Source organism: Boleophthalmus pectinirostris, unplaced genomic scaffold (assembly GCF_026225935.1).
Source record: "Boleophthalmus pectinirostris isolate CB_2022bp ecotype Guang Dong unplaced genomic scaffold, ASM2622593v1 HiC_scaffold_13, whole genome shotgun sequence".
Taxonomy (NCBI): domain Eukaryota; kingdom Metazoa; phylum Chordata; class Actinopteri; order Gobiiformes; family Gobiidae; genus Boleophthalmus; species Boleophthalmus pectinirostris.
In genome coordinates this window covers 24,034,482-24,052,932 of record NW_026571036.1, presented here as the reverse complement: position 1 = coordinate 24,052,932, position 18,451 = coordinate 24,034,482, and the positions used below count along the sequence as shown (strand labels likewise).

Sequence of the window (18,451 nt, the reverse complement as noted above, 5' to 3'; positions counted from 1 at the left end):
TTCCAGCACTGTTCATTCATACTTTGTGCTATTCTCAAAGCAACCACAAGAGGGTAGTAATTGTCTTACTTTTCACGTCTTTATTTGTCCAGGTTTTCTGTGGTTTATAACAGACCGCAAATGACCACAACTTTTTATTCACTTAACTTTTGTTTCCTTTAATATCAAATTGCATTGTAATTATTATTACTTCTATTGCATCTCCCTACAATTTCAACAAATGCATTTTTACTCACAGCGCATTCACAAACCAACAAATTGTTAACACACAAGTTAACAAAGAAAACACAACTCCCGGTCTGTTTTTGGAGGTAATAACATTGTAACGTGACTTAAAGCTCACAAGAGTCAGTTTTGCGAAATGTTGGACCTTTAAGCAGCCGATGTCTCCAACATCTGTTTGCGTGAATTGTTGTGAACTCGGAATTATGTAACTCCTCAGGGAGCGCTCACACTTTCACACAATTGGAACTAAAGATTAGAACTTAAACTGGGACTTGCACGAAACTAAACCCGAGCTAGACCAGACCTAAACCAGAACCAGACCAAATCAACTCTGCATAGACAAACTAGTCCAAAACCAGAACCAAACCGGGATCAAGCCAGGACACATAACGCGGAAGTTGTGAGTCCGACACGGTGCAGGTAAAGGGTCATTTTCCAACATGGCAATCGTAAGCGCACTGTCAAACTGGCTTCCTCGGGTCCTTCCATTGTCTCTGTGCGTGTTTTTCTTTGCGTTTCTCGGATATTGTCTTTACATCAAATACCAGCATCTCAAATATGACCACATCCCTGGACCGCCACGAACCAGGTACGTTATGAATTACGAAAGCTGCGCGCGTAAATTTACCTAATTCTCATAACTTGCACGTTTTGTTTGTTTAAATGCAGTTTTCTCTTGGGCCATTCTCCAATTTTGGTGGAGATAATGAAAAAGGATGGAGTCGTTCATGACAAGTTTCTAGAATGGTGAGAAAAACGCAACAGTAAAAGTGTGAGTTTAAAGTGCGGGTTTTATTACAACACTGACGCACTTTGAAATGACGTTTTCTTTCTACTAACACATAAAGGTCCTTATATTACGCACAATTAACTCATTTGATGTTTAAGTCATTTTATAATTTGTAATTTTTACCTCCTCAAAAACAAATCTGGAGTTGTATTTTGTTTAACTCGTGTTTGAGTAACTCTTTATTATTAGTCTGTCTACATCTCCAAAGCTCCAAATATTCTGGTCAACCTTGTGATGTCATGCAGTGGCAGTTTTGAAGTTAACAACTGCATTTTACCTTAAAGGTTGTATGGAGGATTTTTTTTTGTTTCAAGTTGTCAATGATAGCATTATAGAGATGCAGTAGCCTTGTAATTATGATGACCAAAAAAAAGAGAATAAAAATTAATCAACTCTGGACGTGGTGGGGCTAAACATTTGCCAATAGATAACGACACTGCCTCGTTATCTGTTAGCTGACAGGCTGTCAATCAAACTCCCTACGTTTCTAGCGTAACTGACTTGCCTGCGCGCTGCCGTTACGTGGTTTACGTACGACCTGTCACGCAGTCCACAGACGCAAGACGCACAGACGCTGTTTACTCCACCAACGCAACAGTTCTTAGCGGCTTTTTTTGACCTATATCTTCCTCGCAGTTCGCACAAAGTTTGTTGCAATGGCGACAAGAATCCAGGAGCAGTTCGCCGCAAAAGAAAGTCAGTTTTTGAGGTCGATGAAAGAAGAAGACAAGGGGAAAAGCAGCGAAGCCAAACTAAGGTGATTCTTGGAGATTCATTCCAGCGATGGCGCAACTGAAGTCTTTAGACCCTGCGTCTGCAGGGTCTAAAGACTGACGCATTGGTCGCCAAATTACTCCTGGACAGGTCACTTCTGCTTATTATAAAAACGTACTTTATTTCCAAGAGCTAGACAAACGTTTTTCAGGACACGAAAGCGATATCCTATGTCTGAAAATGTAATTTTCAAGGCAAAGAATCCGCTTGCTGCTGCGTGTTGTAGCTAGTTCATTCGCACGGAATCTCTGCGCAACCTTCTCTGCACCCCTTTCCTGCTCCTCTCCCCGCTGCCCGATCCGCTCTTCCCCCTGCTCCTCACTTCTCCGGGCACGGAATCTCCGCGCACCGCTCCCCTCTCCTCTCTCCTCTCTCCTCTCCTCTCTCCTCTCCCTGCTCCGCTCTTCTCCCTGCTCCTCACTTCTCGTCCGCGCACGAAATGTCCGCGCACCCGCTCCCCCCGCTCCTCACTTCTCCGTCTTGCCTAACCAACACTGTAGTTAGTTGTTTACAAGTCATGTGCAGCGCACCGGCTGTAAACAAACCTGTTTCTGGCGTAAGGAGGAGGCGGGAGGAGGCGTTTCTACGTAGGGAGCTGTAGGGGAGGGGGGGTGGTTTCACGCATACGCAACATTTGAAAAAGGACAAACAATCGCTGGATTTCTCGTTCCTTGGAAAATCCTCTATACAACCTTTAATGGGGCACTTCCTGCATTGCCACATGACATCACAATGTGGAATAGTGTTTGAGAGACAGACTCAACCAAAATCTGCAGGGTTTGTGTGTTAAACATGTATAAATGAAACAAAACACACCTCCAGGTCTGTTTGTGATGAAACTACAATATAACAGATGAGAAAAGAGAGTAATATTGGCCCTTTAACAAATGAAAATACTACACTCTCTTGTATGTTATTAGTTGTAGTAGGTTTGGGGTGTGTTTCAACATTTAGCCTGTAATTATATTACTAATATTGTGTAACCATGTCCCCCTCAGCCCTCTGCACTCTCCTCTAGTATTGGTTCACTTATTGCCATAGTAACATGTTTTGTAAAGTAAATAAATTCCTGTTTTAGGTCAGAGATATATGGACCAGTGTACAGGATCAATATACTACATTATGTGTTGCTTGGAGTGCACTGCCCAGAGGCTACAAAGGTAAGCCTCATTCAACATCTTCACAGTGTTCAATGAAGTACTCAGTTTTGTTACCCATTTAATTCCAAATTTCTCCTAGACACAAAAATATCCAAAACATGTGTCATTAGTATGCGTTTCAAACAATCAATCATATTTTTTTTAGAAATTTTCATGGAAAAGTGTATGAAAAAGTGTGTGTTATGATCGGTCATAATTGACCGGTGAGATACTGTGTCGTATCAACCATTGGACAGACTGAATATAGGTGTATTTGACCTGTGCAGTGTGTGTGTGTGTCTGTGTGTGTATGCGTGTGTGTGTGTGTCTGCATACTTGTGAACTCTGTCTGACGGTATTCTGCTGTCTTGCCTGTTTTCTACATTCCATGGTACAGCTTGAAGCACTCAATGTACAGTGGTACTTTGCATTTCTCACATACGTAGATAGTGCATTTCTCACAATGGTGACATCTCTGGAAATGGTGCATCATGTTAATTGGCCAGTTGGAAGCTTTGTCATCCAAACCTTTGCAGAATAGACAGTGAGACTCTCCGTGAGAAGGTGAGCATGTCGATGATCCCTCCAATAACATCTCTGTAAAAGAGATGGCCATTTACAAGAGTACTATTGATAGCCCATGCATAGATGGGCCACCACCACTTCTTTGACCTGCTTGAGATATGGTATCGTGACACTTGTAGGTCGTAAAGGTCTACACCACCCATGTGCTTATTGTATCAGCTGATGCATTTTGGTTGTTGGACGTTGTCAAATGCACGTCGATGCCTGTTCCATCTCTTGACAGAGATCTCAGTGTATTTTTCAGCCATGTTTGTTGCCACTATGGCAATGTTGTTGTTTTTCCAACGGACCAGCAGCTTCTCTCCTTGGCACAGAACCTCAGAGGTTCCTCTGGGTAACTTCATGAAGGCATTCAGTGGTGTGAATGGGACATCAAACAGGCGGTTCTGCCTCATGGTTCCAAAGCTTCCATATCCTCTTTTTGTCATCTCATCCATGAGTGAAAGAGTTGTAAAGAGGTTGTCATGGAAGAACTTACAACCTTGAGGAACCTGAGATTACTCTGCCAAACCTATGATAACGCTGGGTCCCTGACTCAACCCTGTCTCTGGTAGGAGAGTGTGTGATCCACAATATGGCTCCATTATATCATCAAAGTGGTTTCTCCACATTGCACCTGAAATGCTCTTATCGTGCACATCAATGTCAACTGACCAGTACATGTGTCTATTGGGACAAAGCTGTATCCACTTGCAATTGGGATCCCATAGAAGGTGAGGAGCTCATCCATACTTAGATTCAGTTGCTTTCCCTTGGTCTGGGTGGAGTAGAGTTGGACATTTCAACTGTGATCTCTCTTTGCCTTGCTGGCAAATGGCCTATTTCCCCCTTCATAGTCCATATCAAGCCCATCACTGTCACAATCACTGAGTACAGCATCTTTTTCATTTTGAGGGATGACTGCAATGCTGCATGCTTTGTCTGGGAACTCATCTTGATCCAACAAATCAAGAACTTGTAAATCTAAAAGAAAACACAGCAGAAAGTTTGGTAGTTAGCTAGCTCGTTCTACCTAGGGTCCGTGTGTGTTGTATGTGTGTGCGTGTGTGTGCGTGTGTGTGTGTGCATGTGAGTGTGTGTGTGTGTGTGCATGTGTTTCTGTGTGTAAAATTACGTAGACAGTTCGGTAGCAGCAGGTAGAACAGTTAGCCTCTGTGTATTACATATAGATACAGTGGGTTATCCCACCAGTCACCATTGTTGCTGGTGACATGTTTGATATGTTTGTGAGTTCTGTGACCACATTAAACAAAGTTGAGTAATTGCAAATGCAAATATCAATACTAGACACCTTACGCATGGTGTGTACCAAAAAGATGTCCTGTCTTTATGTTAACATACTTTACTAAACTTTTCTTTGGAAGTTTTCTTGCTGCCATCCTCTTCTCTTGGTGCAAACAGGAAGTAAACAGCTCTGGTCATGTGACAATTTACAGTAAACATGCGACACTGCACATATTTCATTGAGACACTTTATCATATATTTCAATATCTGATGGAAATGCATTAATAGATCATTCAGTAACATTTTTATAGCCTTAGAAATGTAACTTTTTTTTAAGGCCACTATTGTGACCCATGGGATTAAATGAGTAGGGGGAAGCAGTTCTTCAGCAACACTGTTTACAGTGCGGGGGGAGAGCTGACCTTGACTGGGGATGTTATTGGATGGTGGAAGAAATATTTTGTGGATCTCCGCAATCCCACCGTCATGTCTTCTGAGGAGGAAGCAGAGGCTGGGGACTCGAAGGTGGACGCATCCATCACCCTGGCTGAAGTCACTGAGGTAGTTAAAGCTCCTCGGTGGCAAGGCTCCGGAGGTGGAGGAGATCCATTTTGAGTATCTTAAGTCTCTGGATGTTGTGGGTCTTGACTGACATGTCTCTGCAACATCATGTGGCGATTGGGGACAGTGCCTCTGGACTTGCAGACCGGGGTGGTGGCCCTCTGTTTAAGAAGGGAATCACACTCCTCAGCGTCCCTGGTAAGGTGTGTTCCAGGGTACTATAGAAGACAATCCAACCGATAGTCGAACCACAGATCCAGGAGGAGCAGTGAAGTTTTCATCTCAGCCGTGGAACACTGGAGCAGCTCTATACTCTCCATCAGGTGCTCGAGGGTTCATAGGAGTTTGCCCAACCAGTCCACATGTGCTTTGTGAGAAAGCTTTCGACCGTGTCCCTCGTGGTGTCCTGTGTCTGGTACTATGGGTATGTATGAGTATGAGTAAGAGTATGAGTATCAGTTTGCTAAGGGCTGTCTGGTCCCTGTATGACCGGAGCAGGAGCTGTGTCCATTGCCGGTGTGAGAGAGTATTTTGACCCCCATAGTATATTGACCCCGGGGTCAACATACTGCTATAGTAAAGTAATTTTTAACATTCTGTAGTTATAATCAATGCATCTGAGTTCTTCAAAAACACTTTTAAATATGTCAATTTGTATTACTTTGCAAATATAGTATTAATGTTCAAAGTTTTTCTATAGAATTCAAGTTCTTTATTAATAAAATATAGATTTTCATAGGGGGGTCAATATTCTATAGGGGGGTCAACATACCATAATAGGATTCTGACCCCAGGGTCAACATACTAATTGTTATGTTGACCCTGGGGTCACCTGACCGCTGGGTCAAAATCCTATACCACACCAGCAGTAAGTCAGACCTGTTCCAGGTGCATGTCGGACTCTGCTAGGGCTGCCCTTTGTCATCAGTTCTATTCACTGAATTTATGGATAGAAAATCTATGCACAGTCAGTGGACCACATAATCTCATCTCTGCTGTTTGCAGATGATGTTGTCCTGTTGGCTTCATCAAGCCAGGACCTGCAGCACTGAGGCGGTTTGCAGCTGAGTGTTAAGTGGCTGGGATCAAAATCAGCTCTGCTAAATTCGAGGCCATGGTTCTTGACTGGAAAAAAGAGTCTTGCCCTCTCCAGGTGGGTGGAGAGTCCCTGCCTCAAGTGGAGGATTTTAAGTATCTCGGGGTCTTCTTCACGAATGAGGGGAGGATGGAGCGTGAGATTGGCAGGTGGATCGGTGCAGCTTCTGCAGTAATGCGGTCACTGTATCGATCTGTATCCATCACTCTACGTTCCTCCCCACATGAGCTCTGGGTACAAGATCTGGGTATAAGCTCTGTAACAAGATCGAGGATACAAGCAGCCGAAATGAGTTTCCTCTGCAGGGTGGCTGGGTGCTCCCTTAGCGATAGGGTGAGGAGCTCAGTCACATGGGAGGAGCTCGGAGTAGAGCCGCTGGTTCTTCACAACAGGGAGGGCATCTGTTCCAGATGCCTCCTGGGTGCCTCCCTCTGGAGGTGTTCTGGACATGTCCCACTGGAGGAGGTCCCGGGGAAGACCCAGGACACGCTGGAAGGATTATGTCTCTGGGCTGGCCTGGGAACGCCTCTGGGTCCCCCTAGAGGAGCTGGAAGAAGTGTCTGGGGTGAGGGAAGTCTGGGAGTCCCTGCTTAGACTGATACCCCTAAGACCCAATCCCAGATAAAGTGGAAGAAAATGGATGGATGAGTACAGATACCAAAACAAAACAAAAACAAACAAACAAAAAAAAACTTCAGCCTTGGCTTATCATACTAAATAAAGACATTCATTTGAGCTTTAGTTTGGTCATGAAAATTTAAAAATACTGACAATCTGAGTCCAGTCTTAGTTTCTTGGTTGATACAATTCTAATTTATACCCTTTTACTTTTCTCTGACATCATTTCAGGAGATTCTCATGTCCTCAAAATACCCCAAAGATAAATTCCTCTACAAGCGTCTCTTCAGCCTTTTCGGTCAAAGGTAAAAGTCTAAACACACAGTCATTTTTTAATCTGTATTTTCTTTATTTTGCTTCATATCTTTTCTATTTTTGTTTAGGTTTTTGGGGAATGGTCTGGTGACAGCGCGAGACCACGAGCAGTGGTACAAACAGAGACGCATCATGGACCCCGCCTTCAGCAGCCTGTGAGCCACAACTGCACATACTTGTATTTATTACAATGATTACTTATTATTTATAATATAATTTATTATTTTTATATTATGAAGAACATGGGGTGACACCATAGACTGTATATAGAACCTGCATGTGACTTTGCCCTGATCCACTTCCGGCGAGCCAGACCGCCAATAGAGCGCCATTGCAAAGTTAGCACATTTTCAAGTCGTTTCTTTAATTTTCAGATTAAGACATAATGGAAAAGTGTTGCACACAGATCTGTAATCAGCAGAAAGATAAAGACACAGGGGTTCAGTTGTATCAGATCCCGGTTGAAGTTGACAGACAAGTGGAGCTGCCATCAGTGTGCCAAATACCCGTCAATATTCGGGGGTCCCCATCTCCAAATTGTTGAGCGATACAGACTCAAATGTGAAAAAAGAAAGAGACACCACGATGGATGCCACAGACAGCTTAAACTGAATAGGTGAATAGGCCCTATTCAGTTGATTCATTTTATAAAATGAACTGGATTTAACCTAGTGTGAGAAATGCTACAGCCGGACTAGAGCCAAACCAGAGTCCTGAACCAGCAGGAGCAGCTCCGGTTCAGACCGGACTTAGACGAGCTGGAGCGGGGAGTGATGTTAGGAGCCTCGGCCTGAGAAGCCCTTTTCCCAGGAAGAACCAAGTGTGCGGTGGACAGACGCTCAGAACAACATATAACAAACCAACCGGGATTCACACTTCTGTCTGGATGCTGCACCACCTCAGAAACAGTCCTTGAGCACGGAGAGCCAGAGCAGTCCGCCCGGACCTGCAGTCCACAGCGCATTCTTGCTTCCCTGCACGGAACCAGCGTGCAGACGACAGCATGGAACCGCTCGGACCCAGTCCATTGCGCATTGGTCTTGCTTGCCTCTGTCTGGAACCAGGACATGGAGGACAGAGCCTCCGGACCTATCCGACAAACGTGCTCGGAGGATGGCACAAGACCAAGGACCGGACCCCCAATCCCGTCTTGAGGGGCTGCGCTACGGTGAGTGCTGTCGTGTCTTTAGTGTTGTTGCTGCTGCTGTTTCCCTCAGTGCTTCTGCTCCGGACTGATGCGGTGAGTTTTATGAGTTCATGACGATAACTTGAGATGAGGACAGCTCACGGTTTTAATGGGGACATCGATACCTTTCGCAATTGTAGGAACCTCGGGAACATCTGGCTGACCTTGTCCGGGTCTGTATGGGATGGCATCTGGACTTTTTTTTTTCTTCTTCTTAGGGGGTGTGATGGGTTAATGGGGGGAGCACCTCCCGTATTTTGCACACTGGCTGCCATACATCGAGGAATTTATGACCTGACCACAGATAAGCCATTTTACTAGAATGTTAGCTGCCATCGTCGGGACCATCAATATGGCGGCCAAAACAAAAACGGTCATGTGACTGCAGGGTCTCTATAAAAGTGTAGAAGAGTAGAGAGTGTGACGTCACCCATGGCGTTCGGCTCCAGTCAAATGAAGCTTACGAGGCGAGCAGTTTTATGAGTGAATTTAGAGCTGAGGTTCATATAAGGAATAGTAATTTATTTACGGGCAAAATGGCAAATTAAAAACGCAGGATCATATAGAGGGGGTAAATACGAACACAATACGAACAGAATGTATAGAAAATGATTAAGATTTTATATTTAATGTTTTATTTTTGTTCAGGTTGAGCCATGCCGTTCACTCCAAAGAGAAGTCATTTCGCTTCTTGGAATCTGCTCGCACACATATGTAATCCTTTAGTCTTGCATAAGCAGCCTTCATCTTTGCATTTTTAGGTACCAAGTCCAAATTTGTTTGCCAGTTGGTGACGTTTTTTTTTCAAATTTTGCACTGAAGGCTGCACAGTCTTGGGTGTGTGCGAGCAGATTCCAAATGCAAAATTACTTCTCTTTAGGAGTGATTGGCTCAACCTGAAAACAGAACAAAAAAATCATAAAAACATTCAATATAAAATGTTGATTGTAATAGTAAATGGGCCTCAGTATTGTCCTGTTTGAATGCAGATATCTGAGAGGTTTGACGAGCACCTTTAATGAGAGAGCAGACAAACTGATGGAGAAGCTTTCTGAAGAGGCAGAGAACAAAACTGTGGCCAACATGCTCCATCTGGTCAACTGCGTCGCACTGGACATTATCGCCAAGGTAAAGCGTGTGTATGTGCTGTGTAATTTTTGTAAGGGGAGTCCATCACATATCTTTCCGGAGAGGTGAGTCCATTTACAGTAAGAATGTATGTTTTTTAGCAATACAAACATCTGTAATGGAATAAATTATTTTAGTTGAATGCCCTAACATCTCCATGTATAAATGGCATAATATAGACCCTTTAAGGTAAACCATTGTGTTCATGTGCTTCAAAGTCTATGTTGTTTTTAAAAAGGAATATTTTGAATTTACTTTTAACATTTTTACATGGTTAAGAGAAAACAGCTCTAGATGAAGTTGGGGCATTTAAAAAAACAGAAGAAAAAGTCTTTGTTCCAGTTCTTGGGGCACTGGGGACTATAGCCCAGTCATATATCCATTTTCTTCTTGTGTAAAGGAGTAAAATATAACTCTTTGTTCATCCTCAGGTCGCGTTCGGAGTTGATCTGGACCTGCTTAGGTACTCCTCACCGTTCCCCAGAGCCATCGAGATGTGTCTCCAAGGAATGTGTCACTATGTCCGAGATGCAACCTTCGAGGTCAGTGATATTCATGCTCCTGTGAAATGTATTTACTGTGTTCACTTTGACATTTGTATATTTTAATAAACATCTCACACTCTTCAGTTCAGACCTCAGAACTGGTCGTACATTAGTGAAGTGAGGAAAGCCTGTGATCTGCTGCGTTCCACTGGAGCTCAGTGGATCAATGAGAGGAAGACGGCCATGCAAAACGGAGAGGAGGTGCCCAAAGACATTCTCACACAGATCATCAAATCAGCCGGACAAGGTGAACACAACAAATAACAAAACACTGCCACTGCAAACAAAGGATATTACTTTTGCTTGACAATTCAGCCCTTCTACTTTCTTTTTAATGTGGGAGTGTCCCTTGGAGTATTTCCTCTGGAAGGTCTTCTGTCACATTTGCTTCTACATATGGTGTAAAACACCTGTAGCATCTCAAATATCCATAGCTAACTTCTCAACTAGCTCCTCAGCTAGCATCTTGCACAGTTTCCATGGATACAGGAAAAAACACACAATCTAACAGTCTCTTTGTCGTGTTCTTTGAACTGCACATGCTGCACTACTTACTTGGTTAAATTCATAATCATATGATGTTAAAAACTATGCTACAAAAAACTAAAATTTTCAAAAACTGCTCAGTGTGTGAGCAGGATATGCACAAGAGCAACCAACCACTGTTGCCCTGAGATATGTCATTTATGTCAATATTTATTCCTCCTTCAACCAAAAGGCAACTTTGTCAACCCTACATTTTTGATTTCAAGTTGAAATGTAGAGAAGGTTTCTTGGTCATCTGGTCGTCTGGACTCTTCTTTCCATTAAATGTGTCCTGGACGAGTGAAGAACTCCTCCTTATATTGCTGCATCTTAATGAATCCATGTTTCCACTATTTCAGAGGAAAGCATGACCAAGGAGGATGAAGAGTTTATGTTGGACAACTTTGTGACCTTCTTTATCGCAGGTGAGGGCTTTTGCTTTGCTTAGTTGCCTCATGTTTGTCTTTATTACCATGTTATTACCATGTTATTACCATGTTATTATCATGTTATTACTAAGTGTTCTATTATCATTGCAGGCCAGGAGACCACCGCCAATCAACTCGCCTTTTGTATCATGGAACTGGGACGACACCCGGATATTTTAGAGAAGTACAGACATCATGACGTGAACTAAATAACTACAGATCATTTACATGTACAAAACATTTTGAATTACATCGTTATTACTCCCCAGAGCGAAGAAAGAGGTGGATGAAGTCATTGGAATGAAGAGAGAAATAAGCTACGACGACCTGGGAAACCTGACGTATCTCTCACAGGTACAACACAGTAGATTATCAGGGAAAAACAGAAAAGTTCAGCAATGCACCTTTATTCTTTTTTGTGTTGAGTGCATGATAATTTAGTTTTATTTAGTGAAAGTAAAAGAGTTTATGCAATGCACTTGACATATTCACAGTTTTGCTGATTAAAATAAATGTATTTACTACTCTTTCTAACTTTGAACAAGCAGTGGCTTTAACAAAGAAATACTGTTGCTAAAAAGTATTTGTTTCTTAAACAGTAAACAGTAATATCTCAGTGTCAATATATTGATTATCACATGTATCGTAATATCCTGATAATATCGTATCGTGAGTCATGTATCGTGTGTCGTATCGTGAGAGACTCTGTGATTTCATTGTTCATTCAATCAAATATTTTAAAATACTGTGGTCGATTTGTACACGGCTGAGTTCATGTACAGAGTCAAACGTGATGAAAATCCTCATTCTTTACAGGCAATGTTCCCTCAGAGAGAAAGTAAATATAATGTATATTGTTCCACAGGCCACATGTAAGAACGACTCTGAGGAACACTGTTTATCAAGCAAAGTTCACTACCACTCTTATACAATTCAAATCATTTTTAAGAGAATAGTAATGGAAACATATTTGAAAGAATAACAACAGTAAAGACAATGTTGTGATAATTAGAATAATTGCACACTTTAGTTTCATCATGATGTAGTAAAATGTAATAATGTTGTATTCATTTTGTAGATGAATGTCCATTAGCGTGCTGTAGTTGGAGATAAGGGTGGACACAATAAGCTTCAGCTTCAGCTTCAGCTTCAGCCTGCACCTCATTGACTTAGTGTTTGATTTGATTGTGAAGTTCTTCAGACTGAATATGTTTTGTTTTATGGGCATCAGACTGAATGTAACGTATGTAGAATCTAATGAGTTATACACTGACCAAATGAGCGTACCGTCTATTCCGGACTATAAGTCACTCTGGAGTATAAGTCACACCAGCCCAAAAAATGTGTAATGAAGAAAAAAAAGCATATATAACTCGCACTTTTTTGGAGAAATTTGTTTTATAAAATCAGAGACCAGGAACCGACATTTCCTGTTGAAAGTTAAGTTCTAGTAAAAATAATAGAAGAGAGAACAACAGACTGTTAAAGTCACATATGAACAGTTCTTCAGATAAACTATAACATAAACAACAGAACAAGTTTACCAAACTCTCCATCTCACTCCAAATCACTAAATCCATTCAATTCTTCATCCTCGGTGTCACTTCTGAACAACTCGGCCTCGACCTCCGGAGGTAAACAGAGCGTCGCTTCCTCTTCTGTGTCGCTGTCGTCAGACTCAGCATCAGTTCCAGTTAGAATTATTCCGGCCTTTCTGAATCCCAACAGGATGGTTTTGGTTGTCTTTATAAGTTTGTTTAAATGTTAAATTATTCAGTGGTGCAGAAGTAATGGTGCGATCGACTGACATGATACAGACAGGACAGAGGCTCTTTCTGTAGGAGACATGTGCAGTAGAGTGAAGTGACAGTGGTACAGGAGGAACAGGAGCAGCACATACTCACACACAAGACTAAAGCCTTTCAGGCTGTCAGTGTGAACATTTTAATATATAAGTCTCACTGGAGTATAAGTTGCAGGAAACACCCAAACCATGAAAAAAGGTGTGACCTACAGTCACGGTAAATGAAATGAATTTCCAGCCCTAATCAAAATGAATATGATTTATCACCATATGTACACAGGTGCTGAAAGAGACGCTCAGACTGTACCCCACTGCCCCTGGGACGTCCCGTGATCTGAATAAAGACATGGTGATAGGAGGCATCAATGTCCCAGCAGGAGTGACAATTATGGTGAGGACATTTTTTGGCTAAAAAAGAAAAATATTGTAATGCATTAAAGGGCCATATTACGCCATTTTCTGATCTATTTTCTAATGTTGTTTCCTCATCACAAACAGAGCTGGAGTTGTGTTTTGTTTCATTCACACATGGTTAACACACAAACCCTACAGATTAGTTTTCTCATTTGGAAAACACTCCAGCCATCTTGTAATGTTGTGGTAATAGAGGAAGTGCTCCACTGTGTTTTTAAACTCCATAGACCCTCACTAGAAAATGCAGCCTTGGAGATGCCAATCTTTACTGAACTGAAGATAAAAGGAGCTGTTCACATGAAAACAACTCCAGGTCTGTTTTTGAGGAGGTAACAACATTCTAACATGGCTTAAAGCTCAGAGTAAATTTTTTGTAATATAGAGCCTTTAACAATATTTCCTCTCACTTTTGTTTTAGTGTAGTTTGTATAGAAAACATATGTTCCCCCTCACATATAATTATTGTCTGTACTTTATTTTTAGTTCAGCAGCTACACTGGTGGTCGGTTGGAGAAATTCTTCAAAGATCCACTGAAGTTTGACCCAGACAGATTTCATCCTGATGCTCCCAAGTAAGAAACACTTTTGTCATTTGCTTTAAAGGTGCATTGCGTAACTTTTTTGGTTGATCGCCTTTTAGATGCTTTTCTCCATGGAGATGTTATTGCTTTGTCTGGAATGTTTCACAGACATGTAAAGACACTGCTGCAGGTTTTACTCTTGTAGTTGTTTCACTTTGTTTATTCCTACTATGTCCAGCAGATGGTGCCACTTAACCATTTATATAGTCATGTGCATATTTCCACCTTAAGAACTGTCCATTTACAAATGCAATGCAAATTCTATGTATTTCTATGTTAAACATGCATTTTCTGGTGGTTTGTTGCAGAGCTTGGCATTAAATGTATCTATTTTGTATTTATATAATTCGTTTAAAACACACAATATTTAGATCACTATGTTATCTTGTATTGTTTTGTAAGATGGGCTTGAAACAGGCCCAGGAGAGATCACTAGATCACTCAAACATGCACGGAGGACATATAAAACTTTTGAGTTGAGCGACTGTTAGAACATGATAAGTACAAAAAGTTGATTTTGCATAATACTCCCTCTTTCAGAAAATCATTCTATAACGTGTAACATGGCCTAGTGGCATCACCATGGAGACGAAGAGGTGGAATAATGCTATACTGTGACACATGATCATGGTGGAAGTTAAGAACTGTACTTTTTTAGGTACTAATTTTTAGGTACTTTACTTGAGTAAATTTTACAGTGGATACATTTTACTTTTACTTCACTACATTTAAAAGCAGGTGTCTATTTTCTACTCTACTACATTTGTGAGCTGGACTGAAAAGTAAAAAGGACTTTTCATATGATTTTAGGGATTATTTGACCATGTTTGTGGTAACATTGTGATATATTTTTTTATTTATTTATTTATTTTTTCAGTTCAAGCTTCGGCTTGAAGCTTCAGGAACTTTATAAGAAAAATTAAGAAATTCATTCATGCTGTTAACCAAAATATGTATGTTTTTTAATCAATATCTTTACATTTGAACAAATTAGGAACACTTTTGTGGAATACTTTTACTTTTTACTCTTAAAGTACATTACTCAAGAAGATTTTTTATTTTATTTTTTTCATTTTATTCCAGTTTTATTTGAGTAACTTTTTACCTCTGTATCTGTATTTTTATGTAAACCTGCACTATGTAATTTTTTTGGTTAGGGTTCGTCACCTGCTTGTTTCTATGAAGATGTTATTGTTCTGTCTGGAATGTTCCACAGTGTGACATTAAACAGCTCTACTTTACATTTATCCAATTACTGGTGGTTTTACAGCTCAAAAATAACTGGAATAACAGACATTCTGACTGTGAGCGGGTTGCCTCTCCACAGATCTGGCCTGTAACTTGGTGTGGTTTGGTCTCCATGAAGATAGAGAGGTTTAATGCCATACTGTAAAACATTCTGGACAAAACAATAACATCTCTATGGAGACAAGCAGATAGTTTCTCTCTGTTAGAGAAGTTACATAGTGCAGCTTTATTTAACATCACCATGACAATCCTTTCCAGGCCTTACTACTGCTACTACCCCTTTGCACTCGGCCCTCGCTCGTGTCTTGGCCAAAACTTTGCTCAGGTAAATGATCATTCTTTACTTTATGACCCTCAAGAGTAAAGTTACTGTGAGTATTATACTGTGTTGTGTGTGTGTTTTTACAGATAGAAGCCAAGGTGGTGATGGCCAAACTGCTCCAGAGGTTTGATTTCACGCTGGTCCCAGGACAGAGTTTTGACATAAAAGACACAGGGACGCTCAGACCAAAGAGTGGAGTCCTGTGCACCATCAAACACAGACACCATGAATGAACAGCACTAAACATTATAAGAACGCTACAGTACATGTTATTGTCTTCACTTCAGCATTTACATCCAGTGTTGGGAAGTAACTGAATACATATACTGAAAATACGTGTTCGGAATACTCACTTTGAGTATTTTGAGCGACTGTGTTCTGATACAGTTATCTGAGGTGGGGACGTGCAGGTCTTGACTTGGACTTGAGTCACTTAACATATGCTGTAAATTACAGGAAGTCCAAAGTTCTATTTTAGACAAAAAGCATGGATTCTGTTGTTTGTACTGAACAAAATTCAGCACAAATCTGTATCGAAATCAGTACATTTGAAGCTTTAATAAACCTCAAAATCTACATGAAATACTTGTACTTGTTAGTTAGTTTACTTGAGTATTTCTTTGCTCTGGTATCTGTACTTTTACATAAGTCACTTCTTCCAGCACTGTTCATTCATCCTCATTGTGCTATTCTCAAAGCAACCACAAGAGGGTAGTATTGTCTTACTTTTCACATCTTTATTAGTCCAGGTTTTCTGTGGTTCATAACAGACCGCAAATGACCACAACTTTTATTCACTTAACTTTTGTTTCCTTTAATATTAAATTGCATTGTAATTATTATTATTTTTTTTATTGCATCTCCCTACAATTCCAACAAATGCATTTTCAGATGTAATGCAATGCAGCATATTCACAAATTACTTTTCCATGTACTCTCTTTGTCTAATTTAAAGGTGCACTGCATAACTTTTCAGATTGGTGATCCACTACCATGGAGATGTTATTGTTTACCTATAAAATTCCACAATATGGCATTAAACTTTGGCATTTATTTGATTATGGGTGTTTTTATTGCTAAAAAATTCTTGTATTCTTACTGTGAGTGGGGTCGCCATTTCACAGATCTCACCTGTAAATTGTGCTGGTGACATCTCATGCTTGTTTCTGTGGAGACTGAATATTTGAATGCTGTACTTTGGAATACTGGAGGTAAAGCAATAACATCTCCATGGAGACAAGTAAGTGGCAGGCGCTCTAACAAAAACATGCACAGTGCACCTTTAATGTTTTTTCCCTGGAGCTGGACAGTGAAGACAGTGGACAGTGTCGTCTGTCTACATCTCAAATCTGTCTACAAGCTCTAAATGCTCTGTTGCACCTTGTGATTCATAAAGTGGTAGTTTTCAGATAAAAAAAAAAAAAAAAATCTTTTATTTAGTTTAAATGGTCAATTCCAGGGCCGAAGTTATCCAGATGGTTCTAGTGCAGTGTTTCCCATACTTTAAAAGTCACAAACCTTCGTGACCCAAATCAGAAGACATTATTGGTAAATCACAAAATAAAGGTGGATTAGATCATTATTGAACATTAATGAGGATATTTTATTGTTGACTGAGTGATCGTATCTCTGAACTATTAATATTACTCAAGTCTGAAACAATGACAACAATGAAAATCACTGAAGCAGCAATAAAAGGATCCAGAAGTCGCCTATTTGAACATTAAATGTAGAACTTTTTTTTTTTTTTCTTTTAAACATTCAATTGAACCAGCAATACTGGAACAAAACAGTCAATAAAATAATTACTAAAACATCAGAAATTAATAAAAAAAAACATGTCTTAACATTTCAACCTACATGCAGATCATGACAATGTGACCCAAAAAAAATCTCTTGTGACCCACCTGAGGGTCAAGACCCAGTCTTTGGGAACAATGTTCTAGTGAAGGTGTATGGAGTTTAAAAACACTGTTCTTGTATTGCCACATCACAAGGTGGAAAAGAACTCAGCGTAAATATACAAATATGTTTGTGTATTAAACGTGTGTGAATGAAACATAATACACCTCCAGGTCTGTTTGTGATGAGGAAACTACATTATAATACATACATAGATTAGACAATAGCACAATATGGACCCTTTAATTATCAAAATTAGGCCCCAGCATACAATAAAAATCAAATAATTATAATTTTACTGGAATATAGGTCTTAAAATTGGCAATGAACTCGTCCTAGTAGAGTGGCTGTTTGAAAGCGGCCCCACATGAGACAATAGAAGGAGGGTTTGTGCTATTGTCTTATATTCTGGCCTAGTTAAAGGTCTTTTCTTGTTTGCAATCCCAACCCAGAGCGAATTTCCCATGATGCAACTTGTAAGAGCATGTATGTTGTTGCTATGGAACCCGCACGGCCCCAATAGGCGGTCTTTTTATGAATATTATTACACATGCCCGTTCAGCCTATTCCTCACAGACCATTACAATTCTCCCAACCCAAATTTGAGCGCCATCTTCATGCTAATGCGCTTCCTGACTCAGATCTTTCCACGGAACTGTGAAATAAAAGAGAGAAAGTGAGAAGAATTATTTGTGATTTGTACATTCTTGATTTGAGGGATTTATTTTTTTTATTTTTTACCTGTTTACAGAATCATGGACTCAATTTGTCACTGTTATATTTTTTAGACTGTTTTTTAACGCTCACCTGAGAATTTAGTGATTTTGAAGATTATTATTATTTTTTATCCAGACTATACTATAATTACAAGAATTATAATTTAAGTTTTAATATAGGATTTTACTCAAAGTTCACATTTTTAACACAACAAGAAGCATAAAAATGTGAAAGGTACTACAGGTCTCTCACTTCACAACATGTAGTGTTGTAGTCAAAACTAAAAGGAATTCTAAATAATAAGAGAATATTTTGTTGTGTTT

At 40.3% G+C, this 18,451-nt stretch overlaps 1 protein-coding gene across 4 annotated transcripts; it reads left to right on the top strand.

Annotated features, from left to right (window-relative positions):
* Positions 1–431: 431 nt before the first annotated feature.
* LOC110161286 (cholesterol 24-hydroxylase-like) lies at positions 432–16,562 on the top strand. 4 transcript variants are annotated; one of them, XM_020926017.2, is made up of 16 exons: positions 433–645; positions 774–814; positions 895–972; positions 2,868–2,949; positions 7,245–7,318; positions 7,397–7,483; positions 9,504–9,642; positions 10,074–10,184; positions 10,272–10,434; positions 11,072–11,137; positions 11,252–11,324; positions 11,410–11,494; positions 13,225–13,335; positions 13,842–13,930; positions 15,446–15,512; positions 15,596–16,562. In XM_020926017.2, exons 3-16 carry the CDS (start codon positions 932–934, stop codon positions 15,740–15,742), a joined length of 1,335 nt encoding a protein of 444 aa, XP_020781676.2. In that variant the 5' UTR covers positions 433–645; positions 774–814; positions 895–931; the 3' UTR covers positions 15,743–16,562. The 4 variants fall into 4 exon arrangements, with proteins under 4 accessions (XP_020781675.2, XP_020781676.2, XP_055005612.1 ...); XM_020926016.2 differs by having other exon boundaries at positions 432–814; XM_055149637.1 differs by lacking the exons at positions 433–645; positions 774–814; positions 895–972; positions 2,868–2,949 and adding exons at positions 5,622–5,723; positions 6,305–6,452.
* Positions 16,563–18,451: the final 1,889 nt, after the last annotated feature.

Bases quoted from the DNA above. Each gene is read 5' to 3' on its own strand.
- LOC110161286 (XM_020926016.2), top strand. From the start codon at position 666: ATGGCAATCGTAAGCGCACTGTCAAACTGGCTTCCTCGGGTCCTTCCA. The intron at 815-894 runs GTACGTTATGAA...GTTTAAATGCAG, and splicing joins CCTGGACCGCCACGAACCAG to TTTTCTCTTGGGCCATTCTC. The intron at 15,513-15,595 runs GTAAATGATCAT...GTGTTTTTACAG, and splicing joins TTGGCCAAAACTTTGCTCAG to ATAGAAGCCAAGGTGGTGAT.